Below are 26291 nucleotides of genomic sequence, written 5' to 3'. Positions count from 1 at the left end.
CAAACCATGACCTCCTGGTTCATGGGGGTGATGTCCAGCCACTGAGCCACACCGGCCAGGCTTTCTTGTTTGGAAGAAATTTAAAATCGATATGTCTGCTCTTTTTAAACTTTAAACTATTTTTTTAAAAATTTAATTAAGAAATAGTAATAGCCCTAGCCAGTTTGGCTTCTTGGTTAGAGCATCAGCCCATGGACTGGAGGATCCCAGGTTCGATTCCAGCCAAGGGCACGTACCTTGGTTGCAGGCTCAATTCCCAGCCCTGGTGGTCAGGGCCTGTGCAGGAGTCAAGCAATCAATGTGTCTCTCTTACATCGATGTTTCTCTCTCTCTCCCCCTTCCACTCTCTCTGAAAAGCAATGGAAAAAATATCCACAAATGAGGAATAAAAATAATAATAAAATAAAAATAATAGTATAAGTTATTCATAAAATAGATTTTAAATTAAGGTATTTAGAGTATTTTATCTTAAGAATTAACTTTTTAATTTATTAATATTATCCCTAATCACTCTATGAAACATTTGCGGAGTTTCAAAATAAAGTGATTGACTTGGATTTTTAAAAATATGAATTATTTGCCATCTTTGAAAAAAACAAACCAGAGATCTAAACAAAAAAAAAAGAATTTCTGCTTTCATTCAAGAAACTGGTAACACTGGGCCACCTCCTGTTGCAGGGAATCAGCCGCCTGAAACTGCACAATTCCGCCTTTTTAGGTGGACCCTGTGTTCTTCAGTTTGTCACAGTCTCCTTACTCCCCACAGTTTCCCTGACACTGAGGCCATGTACTTATTTCCGCTTACCAACTATTGGATGCCACTGTTTATTCTAATCCTTGACCCGTTCTCATCATTCACGTTATCTGCCTGGTCCGGCAGGTGTGTTATTTAAGATGCTTAAACTCTAGGGCACATTAGAATCATTGGGGAAGCTTTTTAAAAATATGAATTTTGAGACTCACCTCTAGAAATTCTGATTTATTGCTCTGGTATGTGGCCCAAGAATAGTTTTTGGTTTTTTGTTTTTTTAAGTTTCATTTTATTCTGATGTGCAGCCAGAGCTGAGAACCATCGCTCTATTGTGTTGAATCCTAGTGATTCTGTCTTAGGGTGATGTGTGTAACATTCTACGTTACTCACTAGGAGAAGTTAAATGACCAGCTGGAGGAACAGAGGCAGGAGCAGGCCCTGCAGAGGTATCGCTCCGAAGTCGACAAGCTGGACCACTGGCTCTTAAGCACTAAGGCCTCTCTGGACGTCGCACTGGGTACCTCCAAGGAGCCCATGGACATGGAGGCCCAGCTAGTGGACTGCCAGGTACGGCAAAGGTCTCGAAGGAGTATGTCAACATCACAAAGCACATTTTTAAATGTGACAACCTAGTGGTAAAAAGGCTTGATATGGATATCTGATTTTTCACAACCCATATACTTTATATATTTAGAGAGTAGAAAAACAACACCTTATAAGAGCTTAAATGAAATCCAAACTTGAACCTAATCTTATGAAAAATTTTGCCAATAGTTCCCAATCTTTAGAAGGTCTTCAACTTCCTAAAGGAAATTTTAACAAGACTATAGATACCAAAACACTTACAGTGTCTATATTTGGTGCTAAGAAGAAATGCGGAGCCAATGAGAAGAACTAGTGTCCGTGAATCAGACCGTGGATAAACTCAACAGGAGATGTCCCTGCTGCAATTTTAGTTCTAATTCTGATACATTTCTTGGAAAACTTGGAAAAACTGTCAGTTGTGGGCAGACAGATTAAACACAGGGAGGTGTCTTTTGGAGCAGGGAATTTCCTATCTCCGATGTGAGGTCTCTAGGCTCTAAGGTAGGGGGAATGACCTTAAGGTTTTTATTGTAATATTAGTGTCTTATCTCTTTTTTATGAAAAACTTCAAGCACACATATAAGTATAGAGGATCAATAATAAACTCCATGTGCCAATCATTGAATTCAAAGATGACCAACATATTATACTTCACACATGGGTGACGTATGTCTTAAAAGCTCTTTCATTTAACTAACTAGCAAGTCTCTAGAAAATCCTACCTAATCTGCAGAGTTAAATATCATAAAGTATGACTTCGTAGTTATCCCATTTGGTATCAGAGGAAATGCACAAAGACCATTCATTAATGAACATTATCGCTTTTTTTTTTTAATATGTGCTATTCCATTTTGGTCATTCCTTTTATAATTTGAGATTTATTATAACATATTGATCATTATAATTTGAATTTTTAAATTCCTTGGGTAACTTATCTATGTGTATTCAAGGTATTATTATTCTCTGCTTTAATACTAAACAACAGAGAGCAACCTGCCAATGTTTTCTGTGCTTTAGATCATCTTTTCTAAAGTTCCTTTCTGAAGAGACTTTTATTTTTAGCATTTCCTTTTAGCACTTAAAATTACCACAGGCACTAGCATTTCAAAATATGTTTTGTCATTACTCCCACCTCTCCCTTTTGGATACCTCTATTTTTATCGTTCTACATAAAGTCCACAATTCAAATAATGTATTTCAGTACCTTTACAAAGTACTAAAATGGTCTTTTGAGAATATTTTTAGAAACTAGAAGCATATGGAATCACACAAATATGTAACAGTTCCTTAGTCAATTCATTCAAATCTAGCACTTGAGCCAGTTGTATAATTATAACTGTGACTGTTACACAGAATTAGGGCCACATTATAACATTTGGGGTTCTGGGTACTTTGCTTCCATGGGTTCCTTTTTCTTTAAAAATACTAAAAATTGTATTTTTTATTTTGCAGCTGCTTTGGTACAAAGGCTAATATAATCCAAGGTGGATTCCTTTTTTATTTCCTCTGATTTTAAAAAAAATTACAATTAAGACATTTTCTTGGGGCCCCGTGCCTAGTGTAAAAGTCAGTCCTGCACAGAATTATATTAATTTCTCAAAAGTAATCCTCAGGAAATCATCCCTTAAACTCATTTCATTAAAAGTTTCACAATTCCATTTAGTTCTAGATTTTTTGGTTCAAACCTATATTCTTAAAAGTCCATGGCAGTAAATCTGATTTTGTACAGGGAAACAAAATATCTTTTCTCATTAACAAATTACTTCATTGAAAATTACTTGATAATTTAGAAAATGCTTTTCAAAGGGTTTAGAATTAAGGCATATAAAAACAGAACAATTTTTGTTATTTGTTTTGCTTGTTTTGTTGTTGTTGTGTTGGTTTTGTTTTAAATTTTACCTGGAAAGAAGGGAGACAATTTTGCTGCTTCTCTGAACTTAGTTTCGTTTTAGAAGAAAATCTGCAGCTCTAGAGAGTCGTCACAGAAAGTGAAAGTAAAATTCTTAGGACAAGCTTCAGAAATGTAAAGTTAAAAACACATCATTTAAGAAACAAAAATAAAAATAAAAGTCAAGAAATAAGAACAGCAATCTGAAAAACAAAATCAACCCAAAAAACAATGTTCTGAAAGAGGATCCTTTTTAAATTATCAAACAAAGGGTTGATTATGTGAAGTCTTTACTTTTATTAGCCATCAGCCTCACAATCTAACAGTAAAATAATAAAATGATGTTCATACTGGGATAGCACGAAGGCATGGTCTTTTCTCCACATCTATTGGCTGTGTAAAATGGGCTTTCCATGTGTTTTTCCAATATATTTTTATTATATAATACCTAACCTTAAATAAGAGAACAATTAAGAAGCTCAAGGAATTTTTAAAGATCTATGTACTACTCTTCAGGGCTGTAGAAAAACTAAGAAAAGAAAAAAAACCCATGCAGGCATATTCTTTTGATGAAAAACCTAAGGAAGCGTTGTGTCTCGCTGTGAGGAACAGTCTTTGCAGAGGCTGGCAGGGCGTGCGAGTTTCAGCCTTATTTCTGTTGTCCCAGAACATGCTGGTGGAAATAGAGCAGAAGGTGGTGGCCTTATCGGAGCTCTCGGTCCACAATGAAAACCTGCTGCTGGAGGGCAAGGCTCACACGAAGGACGAAGCCGAGCAGCTGGCTGTAAAGCTGAGGACCCTCAAGGGGAGTCTCCTGGAGCTGCAGAGGGCCCTGCATGACAAGCAGCTTAACATCCAGGTGAGGGCCCGGCGCTGGTCCATGGACAGCGGGACACCTGTGCATTGCGGGCATGCCTCCTCTGGGCCTGTGCGTGTGAGGAGAAGGTGGAAGGTGGGGAATGATATATACTTATGTACACACTTGCTTTACACAAACTTTGGCATAGATTTTCAAATAGGTTTAAATCCCTAGAACTAAAGGTTGCTATGTAGGAAAAGAAATAACAATAAATACCAAAATCTAGCTAATGCACAATTTTGAAAAATATTTAAACAGAGTTCATAAATTAAGATATCCTTGCCCTAGGTGGTTTTTCTCAGTGGTTAGAGCATCAGCCTTCTGACTCAAGAGTCCTGGGTTCGATTCTGACCAAGGGCACATACCTCAATTGCAGGCTCCAACTCTGGTCGGGAGGCAACCAATCCATGTGTCTCTCTCACATCGATGTTTCTCCTTCTCTCTCTCTCTCTCCCTTCCATTCTCTGAAAAGCAATGGAAAAAATATCCTCAAGTGAGGATTAAAAAAAAAAGTTACAACATTTTTACATTTTTCTTTTATTTTTCCTACATTCTACTTTTCATATATACTTAGACTTTTATTTAGGACCCACAGATTTAGACTTGTCATATATCCCAGGTCATTTGAACCTCTTTACTATCATATAGTGACCTTAACATTCCCTTTTAGTGATTTTTGTTTTATATTACTAGAGCTTTTGGGGGATAACATTTGCTTGTATATATTTTAACTTTCCTTTAATTTTACCTTTACTGTGTTCTTGTGTTTTAGTTTTAGTTTTTTAAAAAAAACATTTAGCTATATTTTGTTGGTTTGAAATATGTTATCTAATCAGAAAATCTCTGACTTTCAAAGTGTAGGTTTAGTCCATTTACACTTATTGTGATTACTGCTGTTTGAAGTTTTATCACCTTACTTTTTGTTTTCTATTTTTCCTGCTCTATTATTTTTCTCCTTTTTAACCTTTGTTTTAAGTGGTTGAGTACTTTTCTTTGCTTTTTCACCCTCTACTTTTTACCATGCATAGCTAATAAATTCTAAGTTTATCTTAATCTCTCTCCAGATCAATATAAGAACCTTAAAACACTTTCACTAAGATTTCTCCCCAAGCAACTTTTATACTGTCATTGTTCAGTATTTTTATTTTATATTTTTAAAATTTCTACAAATTAAATATTATCCTTACTATCCTAGACAAAAACTAGGTAGACATTTATTGAGAAACTACTCTGTGACAGCTACTATTCTACATGACAGAGTGAAGGAGCATGGAAAACAACTATCTACCTGTATCTGTATATCTGTATTTATATCTACATCTATATATTCCTGTCTTTAAAAGATTATGGTTGAAGGGGCACAGAAAATAAATGAAGTTCAATGATAGTCTTATCTAAGTTAGAACATGATAAGAGCTATAGGTGAAATAACCAAAAAGGCAGATAGATAGGGAAAGGTGGGACTAAGCGGAATTGCAGTTTTAAACAGAGTGGCCAAAGAAGCCTTCCTCAGGTTACAGGAGTGAACCACGTGGACGTGAAAGAGAGTTCTAAGCAAAGGGGAACAAGTGCAAAGGTTTCCAGGAGGGATCATACTTGTTGTGTTCAGGGACGCCAATGTGACTGGAGTGGAGTGAGCAAGCAAATGAGGCCAGACAGGTAACAGGGGGCCCTGGGTGCAAAGGTGTCATTGTAGGTGCTGTGTGAATGTTGGCTTTTACCCTGGGGAAAATGAGAAGCCACTGGAGTATTTGGGAACAGAGGAATGATGAGATCAGATTTTAACCACTGTAAGGGACCAGGGTGAAAGCCGAGAGACCGGTTAAGAGGCTTCGTGTAGAGGTAGAAGTGATGAGAACTTCTCAGGTTCTAGATGCGTGAGAAGGTGAAACTATCTGAGAAAGAGATTTGTGGGGAGAAAGAGTAGTAAGGTCAGTAGTTGAACTTCGGACAGGTTACACTTGAGATGCCCATGCAAGTTCAAGTAGTGGTTGAAATTCAGGGATAGTCCTAGACTGGAGTCATCAGCCTCTAGATGGTCCTTAAAAGCATGAGATTTCAGAGATCACCCAGGGAGTAAGGAGAGAGAGAGAAAACCAAGGTCCTAGGACCAAGCCCTGGACGCTCCAGTGTTAAGAATTTGGAAGAAGTGGAGGAGCCCACACAAAAAAAAAGTAAAAAAGAGAAACCAGTGAAGTAGAGGAAGACTGGGAGTTTGGTTTTTGGAAACCAGTTAAAAGTAAGTGAAATAAGATGAGGGTTGAGACCTGACGACTGGGTTTAGCAGCATGCAGGCCTCCCGTGAACTCAACAGCAGCCGTTTCACTGGAGGAGCGGAGGCGAAGGCACCCTAAGTGAAAGTGGAAATGGGATACAGGGCCCCGGGGAGGCAGAGTGCGGGTAACTCGGGAGCTCACCGAAAGGAGAACAGGAAAGGAGTGAGCTACACAGAGCGGGGTTGGTTTCATCTGGAGATCAGAAGAGTAAACAACAGACAGCCACAGGCCGAACCGCACACAAAGGCAGGAAGACGCACACACGCATACACACATATAAACACACCCCCACACCCCCACAGAGCAAGTGTGCTCATGTGCCTTTCATCCCGTGGCCAAGACCCGGGCCAGAAACCTGAGCAGGGCTAGACTCCTGAGACTTTGGCTGCCTGTGCTGGGTCTTCAGGGTGACCACCAGGCCCAGGGTGCTGTCTCCTCGCCCAAGCCCAACCCGAGCACGACTGCCCTGCCGTGTGGACTTTCCCCCTTCAGCATCGCCTCAGCGTGTCTGTGTCTGCGTCCCTGTCCCCGCCTGTGTGTACTTCCCACATCTGCCTGGCTCTGTCACGCACGCTCAGGCTGTCTCCCTCACCTAATGCCTTGCTCCCATGGAGATGGAAATCACTCAGTAGAGGAAGAACTGAAGAAAAAGCAGTGAGCTTGCTGGAACCATCTTGTGCAGGAAGGGGAAGATAGGATCCAGTATCAGACTAAACTACATATTCTCAGTTCTCTGTTAATCGTATGGTTATATGATCGGAAACTATTGGAAGCGCTGGTTTCATATCTGGGATCGCTCTCGTTTACGACGCTCCAGCTGTGCCCTGTCCCCTGAGGCAGGCAGGAATGGAAGGGGCAGTTTGGTTGGTACATAGGCACATTGGGGATTAAATGGGCTGGGCACACCTTCCAATGCCGCAGGGCCTGCGGAGGCAATGTGAACTCGAGAAGCAGGTCCCGCCAGGACCTTGGCAAGCTGGGGGCTCCGTCAGAGGAGCGGCTGTTGGCTCCAGCTATTGTCATAAGGAATTTATAAGTCAGCATTGCTAGATCTTCCAGAGAAAGGAAATTTGGATTCATATCTAAAAATCTTCCAATTTTAAAACATTTAATTCTAAAATTTAAAAATAATTTGAGTGCCAAGTAAATCAGTATCCAGAAGCCAGACTTGGTTTCCAGGCCATCACTTTGGAACTGCTGTTCTCACGTCTCCCCAGCCTGGTCCCCACCAGGGACTCACCAGCAATCTGGGGCGAAAGCCTTAAACTTCCCTTTCCTACAGATCAGTTTTCTCATCCGTAAAATGGGGGCGATAATAGTAGTGAACTTTAAAAACTGAAGATTTTAAGGCAAGTAATGCTCACAGTGAGTGCTCAAATCACAGTATAATAATAATAATAACAGTTTGCAAACCACATTCTTTGCGAGGAAAGGAGCCCCTGATCCCTGCTCCAAGGCTAGACCTGAGGCTAGTCGGGGCCGCCGAGCGCGCTCACAGCGCCTGTGCGGCTCACGCCTGGCGGGCACTGCCGGGGCCACAGACTCCTCACACTGAGTCACGCCCCGTTCCGATTCCGCCTGCGAGTGTAAGCCTCCCTGAGGATCCTGCTGTGTGAACAGAATGCGGGGAGATGTGGGGAAATGCAGTAGCGTTATACCGTGATGGAATTAGTCATTGCTCGTTTTTAAAATACTTATAAATTTCCTTCATCTAATGAGTTTCCAGCATGTAAAATTTTGATTTGTTTTTTTTAAATCATTAACCTTTTTGAAGAGATTACTTTTCCAGCTGTAGGACTCAAAGGAGCGCTGTGTATATGATTATTGCCATGAAAAGGTTCATCTCCCTCCGTGTAGGAAATTGAGTTGATCTGAAGTTAACGAATGGTTGTTGGGGGAAGAAATCCTCCATCCAATGCAGATGCCGGTTAGCGACGCTGCGCCCTCGGCTGGGCTTGGCGCGAGCCTGGACGTGGAATAGCTGCCTAACTCGTGGGGCCTCAACCACGGGATTTCTCAGCGCTGCTCACCTGTAAAGCGGCCACGTCTGTTGAGGCCATTCCTCTAACTAGCTGGACTTCTGTGTGTATCGCTGAGTGACTCACCCCTTCAGTTCCCCCTCCCCGATAGGTTCCTTCTCTATGTGAAGAAGCAGACTTACTGGGCATAATAATATCTCTTGCATTGTGTGTCTTCTTGTCTTTGCAAGACGCTCGGGTCATTTTGCACATTGCTGTCCATGCAGGGAGCCTCTAGAGAGTTAGCCCCGTGTTAATAATGAAGTGCTCGATAAAGAAATGGTGTACTTAATGCTTAGCATTCTCCAACCCTCACTAATCTTCCAAGGAATGTTCCTGGCAAACAAAGGTACTGTTCTAGTATTTCCAGAATGAACAGCTCCTGGAGCCGCACCCCCGGGGACTCCGGGAACAGAAGTCCCTTGCTTCCTAGTTCCCGGCTGGGAGAGTCAGCGGCCCTCACACCTCAGAGAAAGCAGTTGCTATTGTTTTGCGCCCCACCAGTGCCTTCCCATCCCAAGGGGAAAGGGAATGAAATCGGAGCCGATGTGTCATCCTTTCTTTTGCCTCTTTGTGGTCCAGGTGTTGTGTTTCAAAATGACTAAATCGGTCGGAGAAAAATTCACTCGCTGAAAAACCGACCCAACCACCTAGAAAACACGTGCCACCCAGGCCTCCGCTTCTGATGTCGCCTAATTTCTTTTTCTCTAAAGCTGTGGATTCGGTTAGATGTGACTGACTTTCCAGACTGTCTTAGAATCTGAATTTGCAACTGTGCGTGTGAAGCGGTTAATCTCTCCTGAGGACCTAGCAGTGCTCGTGTCCTTTTGCTAAGCGCGCGTTTGGCGTGAGGACTTTTAGAAAGAAAAGCTCTCGGTCAGACAGGAGTAACCTGTGTAGAGGGCGGGGTGGTGGTGAGCCGAGAAGTTACCACCTGAGTCTTCAGCCCTGAAAACAAACCTTTTCTAAGAGCAGAGCAGAGCAGAGAGGTGACTGGATCCCGCACAAGAGGGTCAGCAGGGCATGGCCCTGACCCCTCTCTCTCCAGCCTGAGTGGCTCAGCCTGGGGACGGCATTCGGCCTCCGCACTGCCTTCTTTGGGGTCATTCTCTCCAGGTGCCCGTGGACCTGCTGCATCATCCTTGCCGGAAGGCCCAGGATGTCTCAGAGCTTATTCTGGGTGTCGATGGGGTGCTCCCAGATGGACAGAATCTGTTCCCTGTAGAAATTTATGGGCATCAGCCCTGGAAGAGTGTCCATCTGCCCCACATCTCCCACCCTCAGGAACATCACTGTTTCTGTGAGAGGCTTTCCTAGAGGAGGGGGCAGTGTTCTGAACTGGGTGTCACTAATCGTCCATTCTGAAGGTCGTGGGAAATGCCAGTAGCATGTTCTAGACCAGTGGCACCCACGCTGTCCTGACGGCACCACATTCTCTCGCTGGGAAGCTGGATCGTATCAAAGGAAAGGAAGCGCCAGTGAGCTAAGGTGGCCCGGAATCTGGGCGAGGATTCGTGTCGCATTCCCTGTAGGTTTCACCGTTTCCTTCCCTTCATTTCCCTTCAAGCACTGACACCGACTTTCCAAAGTTTATTATTTCATACATTTTACTATTTAAACCCAGGATTTTAATGAAAAGCCAGAAGGATAAACAGATTCCGTCTATTGCCCTGTAATAATAGTATCTACATAAGAATCGTCCAAACCCGTAGAAAATTTTTAGAAGAGTTTATTTGAGCCAAACTGACGACATATGCTCGGGAGCGAGATCTCAGGTGCTCGGGCGAACAGCAGTTTCTCTGATGCATTTGAGATCAAGGGAGATTATATGGAGGCGGGAGAAAGCAAGGCGGGGACTGGGTTATGGGATGGTTAGTAAGACTGTGTGCTCTCCTGAGGGGGCACGGATTATTCCAAAGGTGCGTTAAGCTAGATGCGCAGGAACAACGGGCGGGGCTTGCTTAGGGTAAAGATATGCCTGGGGGATGACTTCCCACCCCGAACGGCCCATTTAGGAATTTCTGATCAGAACACCCTGCGAGGTAACTTTCCCTCGAACCCCCCTTTTTTCATCCAAATAGTGTGAAATTCTGAAAATAAGGGTCTTTGTGGGCACTCAGGCAGGATGAGCTGGCCTGGCTGGATCCCATTCTGTGACCGGATTCAGCAAAGAGCCAAAGGACAGGAGCGACAGCTCCAGAGCGAGACAGCAGGGCCACTCCTCCATGGAAATGACCCGCAGAATGCCCCTCGTCTCTGCCCCCCGCCCCCCAGTGCTCGGCCACACTGAGTCCTCACTGCTGCTGCGCTCTGGGAGATGCCAAGGGTCTCCCTTCCGAGGTCTTTGCTCCAGCTCTTCCCCGGCCTGGAGGGCCTCCCCCTCGATCTTTGCCGTTGTTCAGCGCTCTGAGCAGTTGACTCTGAGGGTGCCTGCTCTGAGCAGCCTCAGAAGCCCTTCCCCTCAGTTTCTGTCCTGTCATCTAGTCTCCTGTTCTCGTAGCTCTTATCTCACCTCATCATGTGCGCTTATTGTCTGTCCCCCCAGCAGGAACGCTGTCTGGCCCCTTCTGAGCAAAATACCCCCGGTGCCTAGAACAGTGGCCGATGTGTCTCGGGTACTTAAGAGAAGTACTTAGTGAATGAGCTATGTTCAAATTGTGTCATTTGCCCTGGCCAGTGTGGTTCAGCTGGTTGGGCACTGCCCCGTGCACAAAAAGGTTGCGGGTTCGATTCCCAGTCCAGGCACATGCCCAGGTTTCTGGCTTGATCCCCAGTAGGGGGTGTGCAGGAGGCAGCGGACGGATGTCTTGCTCTCACATAGATGTTTCTCTCTCTCACCCTCTCCCTTCCTCTCTCTGTAAAAATAATTAATTGACTGATTAAATAAATAAGAAACATAATTTATCCCCTGACATAGACATGTATGTGAATGGAAAATCTCTCATTCAGAACTAATTCCGCTCTGGGACGCAGAATGATTTTAGGGCCTTTCACATTCCATCAGAATGATCTAGCAGGTTGCATTCCATCCAGATAATACATAATCACGTTGTCTTTCTCCTTCCTCAAAGCCAGGGTGGCAGCAGGTGACACTGAGGTCTGGTCCTGGTGGCGTTAGTAGAGGCAGCGAGATCTAGAGTTACTGTGCTCTTGTGGGAAATATCCTAGAATAATGCTGGTGACCATATCGGTCCGCTAAAAACCCCCACCTCTAAATAGGCAGTTCCCCCCTCAAATGTCTGTTTATTGTCTTCCTTCCTGAAAATGCCGTAAATTTGACGAGTTTTGCGTTACCATTTTTTAAAATACGGTTTCACATCCAAATGGAGCCCCTTTGGTGTTACACAGACCACTCAAAGGTTAGGGTTTTCCTGTGGGTCGTATGACTCTTGACTTCTGCCTTGTTAAAAGCAGGGGACAGCGCAAGAGAAGGAGGAGAGCGACGGGGACCCAGCCGCCACCCAGAGGCCCGGCGTCCAGGACTGGCTGGCCCAGGCCCGCTCCGCGTGGGCCCACCAGCGGCAGAGCAGCCTCCAGCAGCAAAAAGTAAAGCATTTCCTCCCTCCCTCTAGCTGGCAGGTGCGCCGAGCAGACACCACAGAGACACGTTTAGAAGGACAGGTTACCGGTGCTCTCAAGGCAGAATGCACCTTTGTCTGCTCTTTGGAGAGACCCGGCTACATGTTTCAGGGGACTCCCTCGTGACCGCTGGAACGCTCGGTCATGTCTCTGTGGTTTTGTTTTGCTTTGTTTTTTCATTTTTGTGCTTGGTCATGTTAAAGTCTACTCCTTAAGGAAAGCTTTACAAATAGTGTAACAATGAAAATCTGCCTTATCAAGATTACTACTCTTGTTTTCAGACTTGCCCCAATTCAGACTATTTTATGTAATAAAAACCTCAGGAAGACCTCTAAGAATTGGTGAATGTCTGAGTTACCTTTTTTTTTTTTTTTTTTTTAAGAAATGCAGCTTATTTCCTACTTTCAAGTAGACACCATCACAAATATGGTTGCAAATTAGTGCCTCATGAAAAAAAAAATGAGCTTTGATGAATAAGAATGATTTCTCATCAGACCTTATCTGGCATATTAAAACATTTTCTCAAAGAGCAAAGCCATTTATCATAAAGTATGAAAAAGTGAAACCAAATCCATTGATAATCCGATTTATCAAGTATGTGAGGAATTAAAGGGCAGCTGCTCTCAAGGCTCTGTCTCTGCTAGAAAAAGGCCGTATGAATTTCGAAAAATGAAAATGCATTTTGTACCGCTAGAGGGCACCGTTGCCCAGCAAAATGTTCATGTCCCATTGATTTTTTTTTCCCCAAGATTTTTCAGATACCTTTCACCAAAGCCATGAAAGCTGTAGAGCACTTTGGAGAGATGTTTGAGCCTTTACCTAAACCACACCTTTTTTTGCACCACAACGTGAAAACTTAAAAACTTACTGCAAGGGGTCCCTGAGGCTGTTTTAGACATAGAACCATGATTGTAGATGACACTTGGGAAGTCACAAGGCTGTGTTTGTTCCACTTGAGCAGGAGCTGGAACAGGAGTTAGCCGAGCAGAAGAGCCTCCTCCGGTCAGTAGCCAGCCGCGGAGAGGAAATTCTAACCCAACACTCGGCTGCGGAGACCTCCGCTGGTGCTGGGTAGGCTTCCACACGCTCTCTCTGTTCTGGTCACTGTTTTCCTAACGCCCGAAGAAACGTAAACATCTCGATCAAACTTTTATTTTAAACATCCTGCAGGATAGGTAACATCTTTCTTTTAAAGCGGAGAAAATTGAGACTCAGAAACGTGAAGCCAATTACTTCAAGTCTCAAATCTAATGTGCTGGAGCAGGGATTTTTTAAATTTGTTTTTAATGTTTTATTTTAATTACAGTTGACATTCAGTATTATATTAGTTTTGGGTGTCCAGCCGATGGAGCGGGGATTTAAAACTCAGCTCTGTTTCACCCTAAACGCCTTAGTAATTCTCAGACGCAGGCCGCTGCGTGTCTTTGAGGGTGAGAGGCAGGTGCCTCCCTCTAGTCCGTGCCCTAAAATCTTGTCTGTGACCTGGCACCTGGCCTCTGGGCTCAGGGGAGAAACTAAGCAGCATTTTACGGTTTTGAATTCATTCGTGGGCTATTTGTCAAAGGAGACCTTGTCCACATTCCCCCTGATCCCCAAAGGTACAGTTGTTTTTATCTTTAATGCTGAGCTATTTCCAATATATTTAAAATCATCTTTGTGTTCATGGCTCCGTTATAATATATTTGTTTTATGGTTACTCTCACACTTTCCATTTTAATTTATATTTTTTAAAGTGTGAGCCAATGACTGAAATAATCTGGTTCTAATTTGGAAGGCTGCATCTCACGCACACAGTAAGTTACCTGGAACCTATCAGTTTTTCGCACACATTGTGAACGTAGATTATTTATTCCCCTAACAGTGAAAAGCCTGATGGGTCATCCCAGGCGTTGGGGACAGAGGGAGAGAAGGCCCCTGCCGAAGCCCAGATGAGAGTGAAATGGGAAAGCCTGCACCAAGAATTTAGCACCAAGCAGAAGCGACTACAGAACACTCTGGAACAGGAAGAACAAGTGGTACCAGACATTTCGCTTTCATACATTAACGCGTATAAAAGATGTGCAGCTTTGCTGAGACAATATAACTGTACAGCCATCTATATTTTCATTCTTAATCCCAAAATAAGTCGTGAAACAAATTATTCTTCCTACATTTTTGTTAACAAGCCTGTTTCACATTTCCCCTAACAATTGTATGTTTATATGTGAAAATTTGATTTCTAGGTACTGTTTTTCCTCGGAGGCAATCAATATCTGATTACTCATTAGCATAAACCGTTAAATGTTAAGTGTCCACCCCATTTCTCACAACTTCAAAAATTATGGACGTAAACCAGGGATATATACATCTCGTACAAAAGAAACTGCAAAAGCCTGGAACTGAATTGTCAAGTTGTCTTATTTTCCACCCTTATTTCTAGTATTTAATAGTTTCAGAAGGTCTCAATGAGAAACTGTTGGGACCGCGGTGGTTCTAAAAGGAAGGGAAGCCAGCGGCCCGCTGGAATTGCTCCTGTGGCCCATGCTCAGGCTGGCCTGCAAGAGGGTAGGTGCTGTGTGACGCTGGACTTGCTCCACCCAGCAAGCCAAACCCAGTGGAATTGAACGGAGCCGCAGGGGTTCCAGGTAAATCGCTGTTAGTTCTCTCTAAGCCGAAGCCAGAGAGTCAGACGACTAGACAGCTTGGAGAGCTGGTGAGTGAGGCCAGAACCCAGCCTTGCCCCAGCAGGATTTAAGACAGAAACTAGTCCCGGGTCCTGGGCTAGCAATGCGCATCTGGGCCGCCCCGTGCCGTGGTATTAACATAGCAAATTCTAGGCCTTTCGTTTGGATCTGAGGAACCCGGACACAGTACCTGTGCTCCTAAGTAAGCCACCCCGTTTGTCTGCAGCTCTACAGCAGGCCAAATCGGCTCCTGTCCGGCGTGCCGCTGTACAAAGGGGGCGGGCAGACCCAAGACAAATCTGCAGTGACGTCTCTGCTGGACGGATTGAACCAGGCCTTCGAGGAGGCTTCATCCCAGGTAGGGCCGTGCTCTGAGGTTGCTCACGGACCTTGGTCTTCATGAAGTTCTTCCACCCCTGGGCGTGAACTGTGGCGACCCAACCCTAGGGAAGAGCCCTGGAAGGCAGGGCCTCTGGACCCTGAGGGCTCATCATCTGGTGATTTTCTTTCATTTCTCCAAAGACTGTAATTAATTCCTTCCTCCGCCTCTTTATTCCCAGGGTGGAGGGACAAAGAGGCAGAACACTCACTTGGAACAGAAGCTGTATGAGGGAGTCTCAGCGGCCTCCACGTGGTTGGATGGTGTTGAGGAACGTCTGTTTGTTGCCACAGCCCTGATCCCAGAAGAAACGGAGACCTGCCTCTTCAACCAGGAGGTCAGTTTGGCAGCGCGTGTCTGTGAGCCCGCCAGCCTGTGACGCAAGGACTTGATATGTACGTAGATTCCTGGGTCTAAACGTTGACATGGCCTTCTCTCTTCTGCACCCAGACTCTTGCCAAAGATATTAAGGAAATGTCGGAAGAAATGGATAAGAACAGGAACCTGTTTTCCCAAGCCTTTCCGGAGAATGGTGACAACCGCGATGTCATCGAAGACACTTTGGGGTGCCTTCTGGGGAGGCTGTCCTTGCTCGACTCAGTAGTGAATCAGCGATGTCATCAGATGAAGGAGAGACTTCAGCAAATACTAAACTTCCAGGTAAGACGTTATCAAGCAGAGGTTGCCCATTCCCCAGCCGTAGTCAGTCATAAACAGGATGTCGTATTGGAGTGTGATATACCTAGACCTGTTTTTTTCCCCCCAAATGTACAGTGAAGACCAAGAACATTACAGAAAAATTAGGGGATTGAACTCAAGAGTTAGAAAACTAAGAGTTTTATGCTCCTAGAAATGGAGGTTGAGAAAACCAGCCAACCAAACTTAAGAGCTGAGTAGGACTTCAGATTCAACCAATAAAAGTCATATTTATGGCACATTCTAACTATAACTTCCAGTTGATAATAGTAGCGATTAAAACATATAACCAAAGAAACATGCAGGAAGGGCTGTAATACAGTGAAGCCCGGACTCCAGGCCCGTCGCAAGTGACCGTGGCCTAATGAGTCCCACCTGTGTTTAAATATATTGAGCTACTTCCCAGCCCTCAACCTCAGACCAGAGTTCTGCTGCCAACCGAATAATTGTGTGCCTATGAAACTTTCCCTACGACTATAAATTTCAGCAAATGCAAAAGTAGCTGACAAACCTTTAATGTTGATTTTCATTCCTAATAAAAAGGTATCCTTTGGGGATACTTAAGTGTTCCTTGAATTTTATTGTTAACAGACATAGAAGTTTTATAAAATGGATACTTGTGATCAGGACCAAAAGTTTAATGTAAAAATTTTGATTTCCAAAGGAGAAAAAAAATACTGTAACGTGTTAAATAAATGTAGAATTAGCCAAGAAACAAGGAGTTTTTTGGATATATATATATCTAGAGAGACACATTACCTCTGCCTTGCGGTAGCTTATATTCTTAAAACTACAAAGTAAAATTATCATGGACATTCGTGTATCATTTTTTTATTCACAAAATATTTTCACGTGTACTGTCGTCTTTAATCTTCACGACATCCCTATTAACTAAGCATTGTTCTCGTATTCATTTTGCAAAGTCAAAAGAGCAAAAATTAAGAACAGAGTCTCTAAAGCCAACCCCTCTGGGTTCAAATGCTGGCTTTGTCCCCTCCTGCTGGAGAGCCTTAGCTGCTTCTCAGAGCCTGCGTGTCTGCAACTATTAAATCACACCCATGCTGATGGCCTCCTAGGGTTTTGTGGTAACCCAAGCAATATCATATCTCATAAGCCAAACCCTTGTTTCTAGCACCATTTTTCCAGTGCTGTTATTACATTTTCCTATTTAGTCTGCATCTAGGCTTGCAGACCCGTTTGGGTTTTGGTTAGTGACATTCCCCCTTAGCATCGTATGCTTCTTTCATATTCTCCTGTTCATTCCTTTAAAAAAAAAATTTACTGCAGTCCACTCACTGTTTTGCCTTTGAGCCTTGCATTTTGTGTGATGATGCTCCCAGACAGCCTTAAAGTTGTTTTTTCTTCTTTGGTGTGATTGTCCGCCTCGGGAGATAGTCAAAACTTCTGCGTCTTGGCAACGTGCCCTTGTATCTGACTTGCCCCCGAGAAGAGGTGATAAATCAGGCTTCATCCTGCCACGGACAGCCAGGCAGCCTGTTCCATTGCTTGCTGACCAATAAGAAGTTTGCTGATGGTTGGGGGGTAGGGGGTTAAATATTTTATCATTCAAATGTTGTCCCAGTTCATTTTTCCCTTTAGAAGTGAGTACCAACATCCTGATAGTTCCTTCAGTTTTGTACAAATCTAACTCAAGATAAATATATTTGGACTTTTTTATTGATTTTTGAGAGAGAGAGAGAGAGAAACATTGATTTGTTGTTCCACTTATTTACACATCATTGGTTGATCTTGGTATGGGCCCTGACCGGGATCGAACCCACAATCTTGGCTATTGGGACGATTCCCTAACCAACTGAGCTACCCGGCCAGGGCATATTTGGACTTTGAAGTGAGTAATGTTCATGAACAAAAGGCTTGGCTAAGGCCTGTTGGTGTTTTCTCTTAACATGTCTTTGGTCATCACGGAGACAGCTATTTTCTAAACTTCTAGGTGGCTTTTTATGGGCCTGTGTAAATTCTTTGAAAATAGGGAAAAGCAGGAAGCGAGGGAGAGAGAGGGGAGAGGGGAAAATGAATCATATTATTCTTAAGAACCATATTATTTTTCCAAATCCAGGTAATGTCTACAAGTTGTTTTACTAGATAGACGTCATTAGTGGACTATATCTGCTGGAATGTTTGTATGTTTTTATTTCAGACATAACAAGAAACTCAGGGTGACCAGCATTGCTTTTTCATTTGTATACTTTGTCTCCATGTGTGTTGTGTTAGAAATGGTTTGTGTAACAAATTCTTCAAAAATCAAATTTAGCACTTGGGTAAATTGTTACCAGTTTCCTTTACCTTCTCAGAGAACGGTATTGTGTTTTCCTGGACATAATATTTCTATACCTGTATATCATTTCTAAGAATGTGTGTTTGTTTACAACCATTTTGAGTTCCCGGTGCCCATGTGAAATCTTCCTGTCCCTCCGCCTTCCCCCAGAACGATCTGAAGGTGCTGTTTACCTCGCTGGCTGACAACAAGTACATCACTCTGCAGAAACTGGCAAACGCGTGTGAACGGCCCGTGGCGGAGCAGATAGAGGTATTTGCAGTTGCCTTTTTCCAAAAAGAGCAAACGCATAGAGTAGATAGGATTTACCATGAAATGTCAACTATGCTATGAAAGATGAATGGCTTACTCTGGCATTTTCGTTGGTGACGTATTTTGTTTTTAAGAGCTGGATTTGAATGACTGGCCAGGTTACACTGACTCTCTCACTTACACTTGCACGGAACTAGGAAATATGAGCTAGGAAAAGGCGTCAGTGACAGATGCTGACCTGAAGAAGTGTGTCCCCGAACAATGAGATTAGACATGAATGTCAGTGACCTGCGCAGGAAGTCACACTGTCCCGGAGGTGGTACAGAGGAGCACTGTGGACGTTCAGAAGAGGGGCAGGTTGCCTCCAGCAGGGGGAAGGTCAGGAAAGAGTCTGTGAAGGGAAATTTGAACAAAACTTAGAAGTTTGGACACACAGACTGAGAAGAAAGGCATCCACGTAAGGAGACAGCGAGAACCAAGGTGTACGTGATAGACGGCTCAGAGCTCTTCAGGAGAAAGGCGAGGAATCCTTTCCAGCTGAACTTGTGATGAATGAATGTGATTGAGGGGAAACAGGTCAGATGAGCAAATTTGAGGCCCCTTGTAGGGCCTAGTGCACATTAGAGAATTTGGACTTTATTCCGCAGTTCATTGGTTTCCAAACTTTATTGATCGCACACCTCACTAGTTAAAACAAACAAGCACATACCACAAATATATGACTATGTACTTATTTATAAGTTATAAACAGGCACTATGTTATAAAGCACACGCAGAAACAGAAATGAAAATTGAAAGTGATATGGATGAATATGAATGAAAGAAGTAGTGTTTCATCCTTATGGATCATCTTAAACACTCTGGATGCCTGTCTTCACCGGGGAGAACTGGCAGTGGAAAGCCGCTGGGCATAGTGCAGGGTGAGAGTGAGTCTCGGTGCCAGAGCCTGCTTCCGGAGGGCGGGCCTGGCAGCGCCAGGGTCCGGGAGCAGGGTGTTCATCACGGGCTTCACGTAGCCTGACTGAAAGGAAGGAATGAGAATTCAGACTAGGGTAATGGCAGGGGGAACAGGGATGAGAGGAGAAATGGGGAAGATGCTACTCAGAATACCTCTTGTTTCATCAGCTACGTAGTTATGAAAAATGTGCCTTGTAATAAAATGTTATAACCTAATTCCAGTAGGCCTCTAAGCGTCCTATGAATAGACTGTCGAGAATCACCCAGAACATTTCTCTATATAAAGAGTTACCCATATCTCTTTACCTACCTACCTGAGAGAGATCGCCTAAAATAGTTTATAAATTACATGTGAATACATACTTCTCTTGACCATAGTTTTACCCGCTATGTCATATCTCCTGCTTAAAAAAAACTGTTTTCAATTTTAATGATTTTATTTTTAGCTTATAATGTACCTGATTCTAAAGAAAAGGTTTGAGCAGCCAGATGCCTTGCCTTGAATTTCTAATGTGAAATACAGGATGCGCAAGATCACAAGCTACATTTTTACTAGTAACTGACCAAGATAACTAAATGCCACAGTTAAAAGTAAATAACTAGATTATTTCTTTGAATGAATGGAAAGCCACTAAAAAAAAAAAAAAAAAAAAAAAAGTGCTAATTCCATCCCTACTTTCCTTGGGTTAAACAGGTAATAATACAGAAGCCATGGGGATGACACCTCTGAATATACCCCGTATTGACCTGTGACAGTCTGAGCTAGAACACTCTGGGCTGCCCATTAGCCTAGTGCAACGCTGTCCTCGGGATCTTCTTTCACCACCATTCTGGGAATTCCCCCGCTTCTCCCTCTGTTGGACCTTCCTTGCCTGAGGAAGTCCTGCTCCCTTGTTTTGTTCGTGCGCATCCCTGCTGAGAAAGGGTGCATGCTAGATACGTTTTTCGATATTTTGCATCTCTGAAAATGTTCTGATTCTGTGTCCACACGTTATCCATAGCTTGGCTCTTCATGGGATTCTTGGTCGGAAATCCATTTCCTGTAGAGTTTTGAGGCTTTTGTTTTATTGTTTTCTAGATCCTGCTGTTAGCTTTAGGAATCTAAAATCATTCTAATTCCCCAAAGACCCCAGTGTTCTGCAGTTTCACAGGGACGTGCCTGGGGGTAGGCCCATTTTATCCGCTGGGCTGGGAGCTCAGTGGGCTCTTTCAATCTGTCTGCTCTCCTCTTTGCATTCTGGAAAAGTTTCTAATGATTTATTTAATATTTTTATTCCTCTATTTGATCTATCTCTGTTTCTGGAAATTTGGGGGAGGGGGGCAGATACTGGGTATTCTGGTCCAGTCCTCTAATTTTGTTATCGAGAGACATTTCTCTCTTTGTCTTTTTGCTCTATTTTCTGGAAAACTTTCTCAACTTCAACTCCAAACTTTTCTCCTGAGTTTGCTCCCATATGTTTAATTTTCCCAGAGCTCATTTCGGTTTTCTCAGTGATCCTTTTTTATAGTATCCTGTTCTTTTTTTAAAATAGATACATTATCCTTTGTCATCTCTCTGGGTATATTATTTTTTTTAAATGAAGTTTTATTTTCCCTGTGTAATTGGTTTCCCTCCAGGTTATTTTTGTTGCTTATTTGGGTTTCCACCTTTCACGTGGAGGCATTTCTCAGGAAATCCTTTGCTGTCTGTTTAGTTTAGGACGGAGGACTAATCACCTAAGTGGCAGCTTGATGGATGGCCAAGGCTTGACAATGTTGAGATTTACGGACGGGTGGTCTACGTGGGCTATTTGTTGGAGAATCCTTGTGTCAGATTTTTAGGTCTCTCTGTTGGTCTTTTCATATTTTTCCCTTTCCTATCTGGAGAGTAGGGCCTGGCTGCAGCACTCCAGAAGACGCAGGGGCCCTGCATTCAGCATTCAGGGGGCGTTCACTCTCCCCCCTGTTTTCACTCAAGTGCTCAAGCCCGCGGCTATGTCTGGTGCCCCTCAGCCCAGAGACTGTCTGTCTCCCTTCTCCAGAGGGTCAGCGTTCCACCTTTCACCAGGGAAGGAAGGGGGAGCGTGGAGTGCGGGAAGGGACCTGGGAATCTAACTTCTCTCCAAGGCGCTTCTCTCACCAGCCCTCGTTACTCAGCGCCCCTCTGACTCTACCAGAGGGCCAGAGACTCCTGTGGCTGTAAATTTGGGGGTAAAGACCCCCTGCTGGATTAGGATCCAGCTTTCTGAGATGTCCTAAGTCAATTACCACGTGTCTTTAGATCTCCAGCTTTCAACATTTTGTTGGTATTGCCTTCTTTCCTTTTGCCTTGTTCTTGTAGATTTACAGGGGGAACACACACCCTAAAACAAGCCAACCCAATATTTTCTGTGGTGGTGGTGGGGGCGCTTCGGGAAAGAAAATGGGACACATGGTTTTTATCTGCCATCGGAGCTGACGTTCTTTTCATTCCCCAAGGGCTGGCTTGTTCTGCCCCAGGATTCACGGGATCTCCCATTTGTTTCCTCAACGCTCTGCCAGGGACGACTCGTGTCAAGTTTAGCACATAACTGTTTCTTGTCCTCTGTTTACTCTGGCTCCCTAGCCAGACGGTTAGCTCTTGGGGGCCAGGCGGAGATCCTGTTCTGCTCCTGCACGCCTCGCCCTGGGGAGACAGGGCTTAGCTCAGCAGCCGCTGTGCCACTTGTTGATTGTGTGACTTTCTGCTTCAGGGTGAGCTTTCCCTGACTCTGCTGTCAGGTGTTTTCAAAGATGCTCAAAACTGCCTCTCAGGAAACCAGAACAGGAGCCCCCAGAGAGCTCAGGCAGATGTCATGCTTCTTTTTGGGTGTCATTGCTATTTATTAGGGAATTTCTTTCTTTGTTTGCAGGAGGTATTGTTCCCCCAACCCTCCATTCCCAGCACCGCCTACCTCCTTACCTTTAAGACAGCCGGTGGGTAGTATCCTAAAGGACCCCCTCCGCTTTTCCATATCGTAGGCGACCGCAGTTTCTATGTTGTTCTGCAATAAGCTTTGTTGGGTGTATTGTTTTATGTGGACAGAAGAGGGATCAGTGAGGAGACGTGATAGTCACATGTTTGTGGGAAATTATCTGTAGACGTTTTAATGAAATATCATAAATTTTACCCAGGCTATACAACAGGCTGCCGAGGGGCTAAAGGAATTGGATGCAGGAATCGCGGAACTAAAGAAGCGGGGTGACAAGTTGCAGCTTGAGCAGCCCGCCCTGCAGGAACTCTCCAAGCTCCAGGTCTGACTTCCCGCCAGCAGCACTCACTGATGCCTCCGAACCAGAAGTCAGGAAAAAATTATTTTCTCTTATTTTCTTGGTTTTTCTCGATAAAATTCCTATCACTTAAATTCTAATCTTTCTTCGAAGTAGCTCTTAGAAAATTTGCTGAAACTTCTACCATATACACTGCAATAAACATATTGTATTCTCGTACTTCTAAGGTTCTTTTTCCCCCCTGACATTTATTATGATTCCAATGACTAAGCATTGTAGTATAGTTTAGTTGTATATTATTTTCTATGGTTGAAAATGTAATAATTATCTGTCCAACCTAGAAAAGATAAAGAAGGGAGCTCTATTGTGTATCATAATGTACCCCAAAAATCTGTTTTAAAGAAAAAATACTCAAGCTAATGCTTTTTTAAAAAGTAGTTTTTAAAAAGTAGTTGTTCAAAACTATAGTTTCTCTTGTATACGTGTTTGAACAGAAAAGAGTGATTGTTTCAGCTCCAGAGCAACAACAACAGAAATTAAACAGGAAGGTAGCTGACATCTACACAGACCTCCCGAGCTCCCTCAGGGGCAGAGGGCAACTCTGGGTTACTTCGCTTTCCTGAATCTGATATCAGGGTGGTAGGCAGATCCTGGGACCTGAGACCAGCAAAAGTTAGCCTTTGATAAGCAACATAGCTAAGTTACACTAAGAAAAGAATTTGCATGGAGCCACAGGCACGTCATTCTCTGCCCGTCACTGACGGTTGAGGAATCACGAGTCCGCATCCAGCCTAGCCTCACGGGCTCTTCTTTTAAAGAAAGTAAAAGAGCTCTTATTTTTAAAGGAGCATTTTTATTTTAAGGGTCTCATTCCACCATCTACCATTTCACAGTGTCATGAGCCCACGGCCCCACTGCGCCCCTTTTCAGGCGGCTCCCCAACAGCGCTTGAGTGCCAGGCATACGAGTCCAGCGTCACAGCTGTAAATAGGCCTTCACGTTGAACTTTCCAGCTTGGACGTCTCTGGCCGGCTAAACCTGAGCATGGCGCATTAATCAGGGCCATGTGGCTCAAATAAATTGTGTGTTTGGTGTATCATCATCTCCTGAAATGTCTTCTCAGTTAAGATATTTATCTACTGCACCACATTTGGCAAAAAGCGCTGCCTTTTCAAGTCGTAAAAGCTTTGGGCTCACATTAAACTCCTCCATTTCTCAGGCTCTTCATTTGAAGGATAGTCCCAAACCTGATGATTATTTAGCAGCCGGGGTGTCAAAGATACTTTATTCAATTACTCTAAAATGCTGTGAATGTTGAGAACATGATAAAAGTCAGAATCACATTTTCTGTGGCATTTCCCTTCACCCCCATGAACAAGTTTGCAACATCTTAACCCCACATCTCGCCACAAACATTGACATCCCAGGAAGACAGTGGTCACATCTACTTTGTGTATCATTTCTAGGCAACCTCTTTGCATATCCATTGGAACCTAGCTTATCTTTTTTGAAAGAAGTTTCTGAAGCGAGGATTCTAAGAGGGGCAGGCAGACAGGTGCCCTATACGCAGAGCACCACCTGAAGGAGCGTCCTTGGGTCGTGGGTGTGGTAGGAAATACATCTTTAGAGAGGAGCCATACCATGGCTTGAGTGTGAATATTGCTGTCTCTCTTTCTAAGGACATGTATGACGAACTGATGATGACCATTGGCTCTCGGCGGAGTGGACTGAACCAGACCCTAGCGCTCAAGAGTCAGTACGAGAGGGCCCTGCAAGATCTGGCCGACCTGCTGGAGACTGGACAAGAGAAGATGGCAGGCGACCAGAAAATGATCGTGTCTTCCAAAGAGGAAGTCCAGCAACTACTTGACAAACATAAGGTAAAGAGAGACAGACAGACAGACTGTACTTGTGAAAGCGTAATATCACTTACTGAGATATACTTAGTAAATCCCAGTTTTTTCAGTCTTTTAGGAGTTCTACTTGTATCAGTTAACCTCTAAAGCGGTCAACAAATGTGTACTCAAACTCACTGGCATTCAGTAGCACAGAACAATTATAGATGATATGTTCTATAATGTTATCAGTTAAAAAAGAATGCCAACCTTACCAGTAATTTTAATTATCACCCCCTCACGGGTATCAGCCAGGCTCTCTCTCTCTCTAAACTGCAGTCAGCGGGAAACTCAGGGCATCTCTTCAAAGGAGCCCAGCTTCCTCCGTAACTGCTATTTTCCTGTGTCCTTTATGCCTCTTGGTTCCCCTAGTCCTAGGTTCGCTCTCTCTGCCTTCCCCTGTCCTGGCCAAGGACTTCTCGCTTGGCTCTGAATTTGGGTTTCTGTCTCTTACATATGTCTCCTGGTTCTTTTGGCCTTAAGCACATGGTCCTCTAGAGGCCTCAAGGCTTTTTTCCCGGGGACAATCGAACTTGGTTGGCCTGCGACTGCTCCATCAGTTTGTGGCGTACCAGGTTCCAGTTAGACACGACTCCTTAGTTCAGGCGAATCCGTGCAATGCACCCACACAGGTGACTCTCACTTTATCAGCAATGATTACAGAAATAGCAGTCTTGCCAGTCCAGAGCCCCAAACTCCCAGACAATGGGAATTTCCTACAAGGAAACTTTAAAAACCTCATTGGGTTATAGATGGTTAACATTCTACCATCATGTAGCTCTCTGGTGGCTTCTAAAGGTGGATTTTTGTTTATTTTTTTTATTATACTTCTTGCTATTTTTTCCCAGAGGTTTTTATCCAAAGCTTCATGATTTATTAAAACCTTATCATCTGGCTTTGAAAACATGGCTTTAAAGTTCACAGCTGGCTTTTCTCAAATCTTTGACCGTGGTAATAAAACACCCTCCTGAGTTATTCCAGAGAAGAAACTAGGATCGATGAAGATAAATAACAGAGAAATAACTCTCAATAGATGAAGGATGCTAACAGGGGTGAGCTGTTTGAACAGATAGCCCTCCTGGCCACGGGACGTCAGTCCAAGGCTGTCCCGGGAGATGGGTTGTAAAAGGAGCGTCAGCTTTCCAGGAATTTGAGCTCAGTGACGTCCAAGTTCTCTTCCAACCTTAAGATCCTACGATATAATAATTGCTGGTTGCTTAAAAATAACAGTTCTAGCTTCTCCTGAGCCGAGTATTTTCTAAGGGAGACCTAGCTTCTGCTGTGACCTTGGGCAAGTTCCATAGACAGGACGCTTCAGCAACCTCACCTGTAATATGGGAAATAAACCTGCCCACTTCATAGAGTTGCTGTAAGGATTGAATGAATTCGTCAAGTGCTGACAGAGTGCCCAGCACATAGTACACACTCAGTATAATTATTGATTCCCAGGCCTTCAGTCCTACCCGTGGGGCCGGGAACAGGAAATGTGACAAACCTTGTCTCCCTCCTCTGGGGCCTTTGACACATCAAAAGTAACCATTCAGAACACGTTTGTAGGATTGCACAAGGCCTACAGCTCTGTTGTGTGTAGGTGCAATCCGAGGGAAATTTAAAAATACATAATACCTCTTAGTTTGTAAAGCTCAAGCCCAACCATAGAGGAATGAAAGTCGTGAATGAGTGAGGTGAGGTCGTCTCAGTGAGAACAGAGTATGAGCAGAAGCCAGTGGGGAAGGGGAGCTAATGTGTCCCAGGGACAAGGAGGCCCATTTGGGTGGTGGAATTAGTGAGAGGCGTGTCAGGACAGAAAGGAAGCCCAGGCTGCAGGGATGAAGGATTCGGAGAACAGAGCAGTTTGCTCAGCAGCTGGTCACATCTGCAGGGCTCTGTTTAGGGCACAGCATTGTGTAGGTGACTTGGTGGGGGAACAAAAGAGGCCAATTAGGAGACCAAAGCCCCTGTCCCCACC

The 26291-nt window shown here is 43.9% G+C and overlaps 1 protein-coding gene across 1 annotated transcript in view; it reads left to right on the top strand.

The window, feature by feature from the left end:
• Positions 1 to 26291, top strand: part of SYNE1 (spectrin repeat containing nuclear envelope protein 1) — a 346443-nt gene that overhangs the window by 231451 nt on the left and 88701 nt on the right. Inside the window, exons 95-105 of the mRNA XM_087817695.1 lie at positions 1145 to 1318; positions 3892 to 4083; positions 11792 to 11923; positions 12918 to 13027; positions 13818 to 13971; positions 14846 to 14977; positions 15180 to 15335; positions 15449 to 15658; positions 18141 to 18242; positions 22332 to 22451; positions 24107 to 24307. Of these exons, the coding sequence (XP_087673821.1) occupies positions 1145 to 1318; positions 3892 to 4083; positions 11792 to 11923; positions 12918 to 13027; positions 13818 to 13971; positions 14846 to 14977; positions 15180 to 15335; positions 15449 to 15658; positions 18141 to 18242; positions 22332 to 22451; positions 24107 to 24307 (1683 nt within the window). The remainder of the gene's footprint in view (positions 1 to 1144; positions 1319 to 3891; positions 4084 to 11791; positions 11924 to 12917; positions 13028 to 13817; positions 13972 to 14845; positions 14978 to 15179; positions 15336 to 15448; positions 15659 to 18140; positions 18243 to 22331; positions 22452 to 24106; positions 24308 to 26291) is intronic.

The sequence above is a fragment of the Miniopterus natalensis genome, chromosome 5, assembly GCF_054644295.1.
Source record: "Miniopterus natalensis isolate mMinNat1 chromosome 5, mMinNat1.hap1, whole genome shotgun sequence".
NCBI classification, from domain to species: domain Eukaryota; kingdom Metazoa; phylum Chordata; class Mammalia; order Chiroptera; family Miniopteridae; genus Miniopterus; species Miniopterus natalensis.
The sequence above is the reverse complement of the archived record's forward strand: the minus strand, read 5'-3'. Positions and strand labels throughout refer to the sequence as shown.